Source organism: Lytechinus variegatus, chromosome 17, assembly GCF_018143015.1.
Source record: "Lytechinus variegatus isolate NC3 chromosome 17, Lvar_3.0, whole genome shotgun sequence".
Taxonomy (NCBI): Eukaryota; Metazoa; Echinodermata; class Echinoidea; order Temnopleuroida; family Toxopneustidae; genus Lytechinus; species Lytechinus variegatus.
In genome coordinates, this window is record NC_054756.1 from 13,039,601 (window position 1) to 13,051,901 (window position 12,301).

General features: G+C 37.7%; 2 protein-coding genes across 2 annotated transcripts in view; one reads left to right on the forward strand and one right to left on the reverse strand.

The window, feature by feature from the left end:
- LOC121430655 overlaps positions 1-5,035 on the reverse strand; it is a 57,261-nt gene extending 52,226 nt beyond the window's left edge. The window contains exon 1 of the mRNA XM_041627987.1: positions 4,538-5,035. Within this exon, the coding sequence (XP_041483921.1) occupies positions 4,538-4,918 (381 nt within the window). The 5' untranslated portion in view covers positions 4,919-5,035. The remainder of the gene's footprint in view (positions 1-4,537) is intronic.
- A 6,595-nt stretch (positions 5,036-11,630) lies between these two features.
- LOC121430799 (N-acetyltransferase ESCO2-like) overlaps positions 11,631-12,301 on the forward strand; it is a 27,964-nt gene continuing 27,293 nt past the window's right edge. The window contains exon 1 of the mRNA XM_041628206.1: positions 11,631-11,931. The gene's annotated coding sequence lies outside the window, so the exon portion shown is untranslated. The remainder of the gene's footprint in view (positions 11,932-12,301) is intronic.

A 12,301-nucleotide genomic window follows, 5' to 3' on the forward strand; every position in this document is an offset into this window, starting at 1 on the left:
CTTCAGGCACAGGCAAATACAACATGTAGTCAAGCAAAAGAGCATGTCTTTTAATAGCAATTGCTTATGGGTAAACCTTTTTCTTGACTTCAGAAAGCAATCGCTAGCGGTTTGAATAATAGCGACATCATGCTGGTGCGAACACGACTCACAGAAAAGGCGAGACTCATGGCAGTGTGAATAATACCATTTCTGTCATGTAACATGTTTTCCTTGGATCCACATGGTGTCAGAATGATAACCTTTTAATATCATTTTTCCAGTTGCTGCTGTTTATTTCCCCAAAAAACCTGAAATATCTCTGATTCTGTCTTTCTGTAATATTGTTCCAATCTTGCATTGGGGGTATAGAATACTCGAGAACTTTGCAGTAATGTGTTTTGATAATTATCTTTTTTATATTATGAAAAGGGGGGGTACATGGCAGCAGATTAAAAGTTTAGTTCTAGAGAAAACTAGGATAAAGTGGAATAAATAGGCCCAATACAGATCCCTACATAAACATATGGGGTAGAGGATCAAGGTATTACAAAGGAGAACATAAGGTGTACATGTAGGTATATAGAAAGTAAAATGGAATCAATGAAAGGGAAACAAGCTGAATCTACTACAAGAGGATTAAAGAGGCTACACATTGTAGATCAAAATGAAAAGGTATCATACATGTACCGTACTGGACATGCACAATGGAAGGACAGGAAAAGGATAAAAGAACAGCACAATTACACAGGGGCTGGTTTGCTTGTATTTTATTGCATTTTTGGTCATATTAAGAGACAAGCTCTCAGCTACATTTTGTACAGTCTATTATAGTTGTAAAAAAATAAAAATAAAAACTGCTAAACAAAATACTTTTGTAGCAGGAGATCTTAAATCTATGGAGCAATTTAATGCAATATTAGCAGGAAATCATTCTCTGTTTATGAAGATCATGAAAAAGAAGAGATTGAAGAGATATGGATTTGACTCATTTGAATAAAACCAAATATGAACAGGAAAATTAGTTTCTATATAAAGATCAATCACTTTTCCATTTTGAAAAATATAAAGTTTACATCTAATTAAAAAATATGTATCTGTCCATTACTTACAATCACCAGCATCTGGTTGTTGCATTCGTTCTGGACTTCGGGTTTAGGGGTCAAGCGCTAAACACAGTTAATTTTGGTAGTGCGCTTTTGAGATAAGGGTGTTGATATGACTGATATCCAAACTTTCTGCGAGTACTTTATATTGTTTTATCATTTTCCTCTTTTTTCTTTGGCTGGATTGACTTTTAATTCAAGTAGTGACTGGAACATTAACTTTAAAAAGGGGAATCCAACCCAAATAGAAACTTGCTTTTAGAGGAAAATCATAGTTGATAAACCAGAAAGTTTAAAATATTTTCAAAGTTGTGAATATTGATAATCACATTCCTATGGAGACTTCAAACTGGCCACAAATGAGATGTCATAGTCATAGATGTCACAGGGAAGGACTACTCTTCCATGTACTCCAATACATCAAATGGCTAAAATGACATTTTTTCAAAGTTGTACTTCAAATTATATTTGATTTCATGAGGACATAAACCAATACAGTCTTGGCTGTATTCAGACTGCAGCCCCAGGGGAATGGTTACTTATAACAAAAACACACCACATATCACAGATAATAAAGTACATGGCCTTTGAGAAAGTTTTCCTTGCCCCTTAAATGTACCTAGTTGCCAATTTGATATCTACATAGTCTTAGTGATCTCAATTTAAAAACAGCCATAACTTTCTTATTGCTTGTTCAATTTGTTTCAAACTTTCACAATTCTGTTTTATTTATTTTCTCCTTTCAAACACAACATATTTATGACCAAGGCTGGATTCTCCTTTAAAGGGGAAGTTCACCCTGACAAAAAGTTTATTGTAAAAATAGCAGAAAAAATAATAAAAGATATTGCCGAAGGTTTGAGAAAAATTCATCAAATAATTAAAGTTATTAGAATTTCAATTATTTGATTTGTGACGTCATATGCGAGCAGCATTCCTACATAGCGAATGTTAAAAAATCAATGAAATGTCATTTTCTCAGAAAATTGAAAATGGTTTTCACTGTAACTTTTGTATATCAATAGACAAAACCTTTCACACCCGATCATGAAAAGAAAATAAAATTAAGTCATCAGGAACCATACAAAGTTTGCATTTCATACATTTTATATTACATAACACATGGGGCAGCTACTCGTTTATGACGTCACAAATCCAGAATTTCAAACTCTAATAACTTTCTTACTCTTTAACGGATTTTCCTCAAACCTTCACCAATAATTTTTACTATTTTTTCTGCTATTTTTACAACAAAGTTTTCTTCAGGGTGAACTTCCCCTTTAATGCCATAAACTTAAAACAGGAATCCAACTCCCAAAAAACTTGGGGGTTTTTTACAGTGAAAAAAATCAGACAAGTTGATAGGTGAAAGTTTGAACAATATCAGACAAACAATAAAAAAGTTCTGAATTCTTAAAAGTTGTAAGTATTGGTAATCATCATACCCATGGAGACTGCAAATTGGCAGCATAGGTGATGTCATAGTGATGTAAGGCAAGGACTACTCTTTACTACAATACATACATGTACATGTAAAATGGCTAAAATGTCATTTTTTTTATTAAAAAAATTACTTCAAATTATATTTTTCTTTCAGGACATAAAACAATATTCTACCTGGATTACTGCCTCGGGTGAATAGGTACTTAGAAGAAACCCACAAATCCCTGATAAAGTACATGGCCTATGATGGAAAAATTGTCCTTGCCCCTTGTCATAATTTTCTTTCCCAGTTGCCAATTTGAAATCTACATGTACATTTTTATGTACATCAAGTCTTAGGTATCTCAATAATTAAAGTGATTGTTTAACATTGGTTTGACTTTTAAAAAATCTGAGCTAGAAGGTCACACAGTTTGTCACCTGTGTCTAGGATATGTTACAAAAATGAAGCCCAGAAAAAATTGCGTTCGAAAATAATTATTTAGTGCTTCAAAAATTGAAATATAAAGTGACCGGAAACACCATCTTAATTTCATCCCATACACTTATGTGTACTATTTAGGCGTCTATAAGACGCCTATTTACAAAATCGGGGTTTGCCTTGTAGTTTTAGCTTTTCATTCTCAAAAATTGTTGTTTTCAGGGTTTATTAATTCTAATACATGCACTGGTACACATGTTTCATCTTGGTTTGAGAATTTTTTAAATCGGCTGCTCACAAAGTTAAACAATACCTTTAAGCAGCCATAACTTTTTTACTGCTTGTCAGATTTCCTTCGAACTTTCACCATTCTGTTTTATTTTTTTTTTCTCCTTTCCACATAGCATTTTATGACTAAGGCTGGATTCCCCTTTAAGTAATTATTAGAAGAGTTGTCAACTTCAGATAACCAATTTGTTTGGAGACTCCCAAATTATCAGCTACATATATGGAGGGGTCAACTCAAAATGAGTCAAAACAATTTTATGAAACAGACAAATATTTTCGAGCTAAAAAGTCATCTAGATACAGTGTATAATGTTTGGGACAAAATGCAATTAATGTGTTTTTCGAATACTTTCTTTTTTTTTAATTTAGATTATTCTATTTCGATTTTGAGCATTTGAACATTCCTCAAACTGCCATTCATATTTTCATACCCTTTGTTGCACATGTCCAGATTTAGTTTGTCTGGTCGAGGCAGAAATTTTCAGGACTTGCAATCAACATTTTAGTTAGCATGATTAGTGATGTGTGAGTTGGGACAATATTAAAGGACAAACTTTCACAATTATTTCTCAACTACTAGATCTCTATTTGATGTATGTACATAGGCACATAGGCCTAACTTTATATGTTGAGGAATCTCCCATACAGCTATGATGCAATGATGATTTTATTTTCAGTGTCTGGCATCACCCCCCCGGGGGGGCCACTTACATTGACGAGTGGATACCATGCGCGACCAAAAAAACACGTAAAAAGGATGTCTTTTTCACGATAGGGCACGTTACGTACGTAACGTGATAAGGGTGTCAAAAACACAAAAATAATGAAAAAAGGGTATCTATTTCACTCGGAAAATTACGTGTTTAGGGTCGGATTTGCGGGGATGATGAGACAAAATTAAAATGTCTTATAAAGGGTGTCCCGTTTTGCCCCAACACTACGTGTTTAGAGTCCGTTTTTCGCGAGGTGTAGAAGGTGGGGTCGTACTGAATCAAATAAGGTAAAGCCGACGACCGAGGGACCCGTAACAATAAAACATTCCTGTACTTGTTTAGGGGTTCATTTCAGGGAATATTTGCCAAGAGTATCGTTTTGTTTCCAATACTTGTTAAGGGTAGGGTTTCACACGCCAATACTTGTTAAGGGGTGCATTTTCAGAATATGGAAATTACGTGTTTAGGGTGCTTTTCGAGACCCCATGGTCGCGCATGGTATCCACTCGTGAATTGAAGTGGCCCCCCTGGGATCACCCCCCCCCCCCTCTAATTATACTTTAATTTATAGAGACAGTGTCACTGACCTGTGAGCACAGATCTTCTTCACCATCATCCATGCTATCATCATGATGATGGTATGAACTCGGCGAGGCTTGCTTTGCTTCATAGAAATCAACAAAGATATCACGTCGTAATGACTGTCTTCCAATGGCCTTCTGACCGATGCCGTGGCCCCTAGCGGCGGGGCCAAGCGATTCTTGCGGGGAAATGCGGGGTGATGGGTTTCTGCTGTTCCGCTCGCTCCGTCTTCCTCCATCACTAGGCGCCGCGTCCTTGGATTTGGAACTTCTCACATTTTCAGCTCCAACATCCTTTTTTCTAATAGAATGGGGCAAGGCTACGCACGTAATATCAGTCAAACATGTCAAAATGACAAAAATCGTCACCACTTCTTTTACAAACATGCTTGTAGAGACGTTTCTTGAAAGTAGTTTGGACGAATCATGTTTTTTCTCGCACTTCCATCCTCATCCCTCGAGCTCTCCCTGTTGTAGTATACTATGTGTATATTTTGCTGAATAAACAACCTCGAGTATTCCGCAATATCATCATCAGCGGAGGGGCCGGGGGGGGTATCCATTACTCCCATTACAAGACTGATGATGAGGGACGAGTTGCGATCGAGGTCGAAGAGATAGGATGGCGGTTATTCTGTTTAGTGGATGCCGCTATTACTAGTGGTGGTGGTGGTGGTGGTGGTGGCATGGTGGTGGTGGTGGCATGGTGGTGGTGGTGGTGGTGGTGGTGGTGGTGGTGGTGGTGGTGGTGGTGGTATGGTGGTGGTGGTGGTGGTGGTGGTATGGTGGTGGTATGGTGGTGGTCATTAGCGAATACCTAAGGAGGGCTGACGAGTCACAACACATGCAAGGGACGTATCCCTGCCCCACCTTCGTTGATTGATCCCTCGTGACGAGCCACAAGAGTGGCCACCTCCTTTGAACTTGAAGACCTTTTTTGCTTGTAATTTGTTTTTTTTTCTGGTGCGAAATGTCCTTTACTTGAGGTTGAAGACCTTTTTTCTTATACACAAACAGGGGCGTATAATAAGCCAAAAAAAAGATAGGGAGCAAAAATCAATAAAAAGTTATGAGCGAGCGAACCGTTGAAAAATCTAAACATTTAAGTTTTTATGAGGGAGGGAATTCAATATGTGATAGATTTTGACATAATATTAAAAAATATGAGCTTATATTAGTCACCCTTCTCACTTTACCTTTTTTTTCTTGGTCGGAAGATTTTGGGTGAAAGAGCTCCCCCTCCCCCCCCTCCAGTGTACGCCAGTGATGACAAATAATGAAATGCAGGCGCGGATCCAGGAGGGGACCGAGCCGGCCCCGGCCCCCCTCCCATTTTTTTGACAACCTGCAGAAAAAGTGTACTCTTTAACTTGATAGAAACTATGAAAAACAGAAAGAAAAGTAAAAAAAAAAAAAAAGAGGTATCATACCCATGATCTGTAATTTACAGCCTCGTTATGACCAGCCCGACCCCGAAAGGAAACAAGAAAAAGGTAAGGGGAAGAATTGGAAAATAGACTTTACTTTATATTAAAATTTTCGCTCGCGCTTCGCGGTCGCATTGCCTGTGTAATGAATTCCATTCAAGAGGATTAATGGCACTTATATATATCCAGTTCTGAAATCAATTTGCACACAATATTTTAGCTCGCACATCAAGCTTTCATTATTTTGTTTGATTTACACAAATTGTTTATATATATCAAAATTTTCAGCTCGCGCTACGCGCTCGCATTGTTTGATTTATGAGTAACCTACCCTCTTTAGAAATTCTTACCAAAATTTGTCAAAATGCTTCTTTATTATGTCAGTACATAAAAAAAATCAACCTCGTGCTTCGCGCTCGCATTGTTTAATAATTGTTTGTGAACACACAGCTTGTTTTTTATTAAAAAAAAACGCGCTTAGACTGTCCAGTTATCAGTTTGAGCTCGCGCTTCGCACTCTCATTATTTAATTGGTGATACTTTACCCTCTTCATTAATCACCAAAGAACAGTCCTATACACTCTAAAAAACGAAGTGCTAATTTAGCTCTTAAAGAGCGTGTATAGTGACTGCACTTCGGAGTGCTGGTTTGTCTAGTTGAAATTTGAACTAGACAAATCAGCACTCCGAAGTACAGTCACTATACACGCTCTTTAACTAAACTATAGCACTTCATTTTTAGAGTGTATAATTGAATCCCTTTTCACATTACTATAATAAAACTTCGGCTCGCGCTTCGCGCTCGCATTTTTTAGTTGGATACTTATTTTGTTCATAATTATAAAATTTCCTCAGAATCTTCAGGTCTATGGACATAAAATATCAAAGAATTTGAGCTCGAGCTTCGCGCTCGCATTATATATTAAGACCACATGAGATACCTTACCTTGTTTTTTACAATAAACATTAACATAATTATTGTTAAAACTTCAGTCATTAGTTAGGAATACCCTCTGAAAAACCGACCAAAAAATCAGATTATACTATAGCGGCCAATCGAGAAAAATGTTGATGAAAATATCTTCGCCCCCCCCCCCCCTCCCTATTGGCGAAAGCTCGATCCGCCCCTGAAATGGGACGGATAAAAATGGGGAGGATAACAAACGGGGAAGGGGAAATATAAATTTGAAATAATAGTTTTACTGGTCCGGAGATGTGTGCATTTTGATATACTGATATTATCAGGGGCGGATCCAGCTTTCGGCAATAGGGGGGGCCGAAAAAATATTTTCATCAACATTTTTCTCGATTGACCGCTATAATCTGATTTTTTTGTTGGTTTTTCAGGGGGTAGTCCTAGCTAAAGACTGAAGTTTTAAGTATATGTTAGTTTTAATTGCTATAAACAAGATAAGGTATCTCATGTGGTCTTAATATCTAATGCGAGCGCGAAGCGCGAGCTAAAATTCTTTGTTTTTTATGTCCTTGTAACTGAAGATTATGAGCAGTTTTTATAATCATGAACAAAGATAAGTATCCAACTAAACAATGCGAGCGCGAGTCGAAACTTTATTATAGCAATGTGAAAAGGGACTCAATTAGGACTGTTTTTAGTTATTAATGAAGAGGATACAAGTATCACCAATTAAGTAATTAGAGTTCGAAGCGCCACGAGCTCAAAAATTTTTATATTCCGACCTGAAAACTGGACAGTCTAAGCTCGTTTTTATTTGAATAAAGAATAAGCTGTGTGTCTCAAACATAGAGTTAAATAACTCTATGGTCTCAAACAATTAAATGCGAGCGCGAAGCACGAGCTTATTTTTTTTTGATATACTGACATGATAAAGGAGCATTTTGACAAATTTTGGAAACAATTTTCAAAGAGGATAGGTATCTCACAAATCAAACAATGCAAGCGCGCAGCGCGAGCTGAAAATTTTGATATAACAATTTGTGTAAATCAAACAAAATAATGAAATTTTGATGTGCGAGCTAAAATATTGTGTGCTAATTGATTTCAGAACTGGATATATGAAGTGTCATTTAATCCTCTGTTGAATGGCTTTCATTACACAGGCAATGCGCGAGCGAAAATTTTTATATAAAGTCTATTTTCCAATTTTCCCCTCATCTTTTACTTGTTTCCTTCAAGTTGGGGTCGGGCCGGCCGTAACGAGACTGTAAATTACGCATCATGGGTATGATATCTCTTTCTTACTGTTCTTTCTGTTTTTCGTAGTTTCTATCAAGATTAACAGTACAATTTTTTTCTGCAGGTTGTCAAAAAATAGGGGGGGCCGGGGCCGGCTCGGCCCCCTCCTGGATCCGCGCCTGAATTATCAATCCTCTAAGCGCTTGTTTGCTGTATATTGTGACCGGTTGTAGCTGGGGTAACAAAATTAATGACAATTAGCGAAATAAGTACTCCGGATAGTGATCTTAAAATTGCATAGAACTATATATACACAAATCATGATTCAGTACAAAGAATAGGAAGAAATTTGGAAAACGTGACTAATTGATTTGATTTGATTTGTTTTGTCACTGCAGTTAAAAATTATTGAACATTCGGTGTGTCCAGAATCAGGGGGGGGGGGGGTTACTGTGACGGTTTTTGCCTCACCTGCGAAGCAGATTGAGACTATAGGCGCCGTAAAATAGTAAAATTTCAGTAAACAAACAAGCGAAACAGTAAAAAAAATTACAAAGTATACTAAATGTACAAGGGGATACAAAAAGAAAAGTATACAGAGGGAGAAGTAATGTCAAATGCAGGAATGGGGAAAGGTTAGGAGTAGACTAAATGTATATACCTTTAACAATGCACATTTTTGTCTCACCTGCGAAGCAGAGTGAGACTATAGGCGCCGCTTTTCCGGCGGCGACGGCGGCGGCGGCGGCGTCAACATCAAATCTTAACCTGAGGTTAAGTTTTTGAAATGACGTCATAACTTAGAAAGTATATGGACCTAGTTAATAAAACTTGGCCATAAGGTTAATCAAGTATTACTAAACATCCTATTAGAGTTTCATGTCACATGACCAAGGTCAAAGGTCATTTAGGGTCAATGAACTTAGACCATGTTGGAGGAATCAACATCGAAATCTTAACCTGAGGTTAAGTTTTTGAAATGTCATCATAACTTAGAAAATATATGGACCTAGTTCATGAAACTTGGACATAAGGTTAATCAAGTATCATTGAATATCCTGCATGAGTTTCACGTCACATGACCAAGGTCAAAGGTCATTTAGGGTCAATGAACTTTGGCCGAATCGGGGGTATCTGTTGAATTACCATCATAACTTTGAAAGTTTATGGATCTGATTCATGAAACTTGTACATAAGAGTAATCAAGTATCACTGAACATCATGTGCGAGTTTCAGGTCACATGATCAAGGTCAAAGGTCATGTAAGGTCAATGAACTTTGGCCATGTTGGGGTTTTTTGTTGAATAACCATCATATCTCTAAGTTTATTGGTCTAGTTCATAAAAAGTGGACATAAGAGTAACCATGTATCACTGAACATCTTGTGCGAGTTAGAGTAGTATTCAAAATCAGCACTGCTGCTATATTGAACCGCGTGATGCAGGTGAGACGGCCAGAGGCATTCCACTTGTTCTACAGAATACATCCATTACCGTGTTTATTTTATGAGCACATGGATAACAAAATAATTACGTATTTATACAAATTCGCCTTTTACAGTTTTAAACTATTATCAAAAACCAATAAAGAACTGCCCCAAAAATACGAATTACCCCCCCCCCCCCTCCAATGCTTTACCAATATATGCAAGCCTGTCCACTGCACACTTTGGGGGCATTTTAACATGTTTAAAGACGCAAGTCTTTAACTATCCATTTTGGACAAAATCGCATCTTTATTTTTATAGTTGTATAGAGTTGCTCTCGATGGGGCAAGGCAGAGATGCTTAGCTTTGAAAATAATTGGATATGTATAACTGTACGAATAATGAAAGAAACTTAGATCAACCAAAAATCATTTTTCAGCATTAGTTTTTTAATCAAATTCAAAATAATAATGCTTCTTTTTCTGTATTTTGTAAAGTCCCAATCCCTGCTCAGGCACTAGCTGAGCCTGAAGCAGCACCCAATACCTGGGGGGGGGGGGGCTGCTGCGTGTATTATTCTCCATAGGCAGCACCTCCTGGATTTCTGGTAGGTGTGACAAAGTGGAAAAATGTAACCAAAATGGCCAACATTTTGTAGAGAAACTTTTTTTTTCTTTGTTTATTTTTGCTTGTCAGATTTCTCGGGACCGAAATGACCTTCATTTTTGTAGTAAAACCTTAATGATAATGCCAAAATATTATTTGGCAACAAACTGAAATCTGTTTTGTTATATAAACTGACCTACACGAGTGTTGTTTGAAGGATGTTAATGAAGACTTTCAATGCATACCACACAAAACAAATAATTTGAGCACGAAGCGCGATCAGATTTTCAATAGACTATAAAAATCTACAGATAAAGGGAAATTTTTTAGGATTAGGACTATTTGCAGACATTGAACATGATACTTATTACCACACGTATTTGACCATTATTTATTTTTCACCAATGCCTGTTGGGGGAAAAAATGTCCATTACAATAATTTAACATCAATATTACAATGAAATGAAATCTTACTGAAGAAATACTATCATTAAAGCAATGCATAATGAAATAAATGAAATAAATGAAATTAGTTTATATAATTTTTTTTCATAAACGGTAGTTATATGCATTGATGAAAACCCAATAAGTAGGGGGCGCTATACGATACTGATTTCTAGGGCCAGAGAGAGTTCGGCCAATAAAATGTTTTTACCAATGTGGCGCGGTTTCTTTTTAAGTGGGCTGGGGGCTTGCCTAATATGTGTCATAATTATTGGCAACCAATTGAAATCGGGTTGGACAAACTCTCTTTACCATGTTTACTGACGGCTTTGCTGGTTCTGTTATAGCTCAATTTCATGGGAACAATATTTTGAGACATTATACGAATAATATGCGAGCACTGTACTCGAGCTGGTTTTTCTTTTTTCGAAGAAAATTATGTCCATGAACCCCAAGATATGAGTATGATACACAGCTATAATCAATAATCAAAATCGCAAAGTACAAACTGATTCTATCACTGAACTGAAATTTGGAATCATGAACAAGAAAAATTATATCAGGACAGATCATGCATGCGCAAAGTGGGAGCTGAAATTTGAAATGATTTATGTTCTGAAAACAGGATATTTTTAGCGTTTTCATGATCGTGTGGGGACTTCGCCCCCACTTTTTTCTAAAATGTGCAAAAATATATAAATGACCATTTTATTGTATTTTTTTTGCATGTCTAGCCCCCCCCCCCACACTTTCAAAACACTTTCAAAAACCCGGCCCTGGCTTGTCAGTGGTTTGGATCTCGGTTCCAAAGTGGCGACTGAGCCAAAAGTGGGGCGGGGGGCTGACCATTCAAAAAATCATAATCATGTGGTCATTTTTACGTTTTTGTACATGGTTTTGGAATAAAGTAGGGAGGGATGGGGCCGAAGCTGAAGCCACCCCCCCCCCCCTTCCGCTCCCGCGGCCCCTGCCGTTTTCGGACGGAGACCAAGAATGGGGTCGATCGTAAACCCGAAAGATTCAACTGAGTCTTGAAACAACACTACCATGACTAATCTATTGAGTTCGCGCGCTATTGATGTTCGCGCCACGAATATGTTTTGAAAAAGTAGCACGATTGCGAGCTAGTCATCTAACAGCAACTCGACTCGCGCCGCCAGAGATAAGGGCGGGCTGACTGGTCTACGCACGGTCGGTTGATACGTAGTCACTGGCTGGAGTTGGTTATGGAAGTGACAACTTTCTTCATTTTTATCTAACATTAACTGTTCATAGCATTGATTTGTGAAGAATCGCACTCAGCACTACAACGGGGAAGTCTGCAGCTTGCATGCTGGTGTCGGTGAGTTGAAATAAGAATGTGGAGAGCCAAAATTTTTGGTGGAAATTTGAGCTGAGACGGTGAGACTGCCTGACTCATGAATCGAGAGTTGAAAATTATTTGAATGTATTGCAACTTAAATGTTGACCACTGTGTTTGAATCACTCAGCTGTCTCTGACTCTGTGCCAGTCTGACCACTGTGACTACACCCAGGCGCGTAGCCAGGGGGGGGGGGGCGGTGGGGGCAGTCGCCCCCCCCAAAAACGTCCCCAAAAAGAAAAAAAAAGAAGGGAAAAAAGAGAGGAGAAAAGGAAAAGGGAAGGGAGGAAAGGGAAGAAAGGTAGCTTTGTGTTTTTTTTCTTTTTATTCTTTATTTTTTTCTCAAAAGAG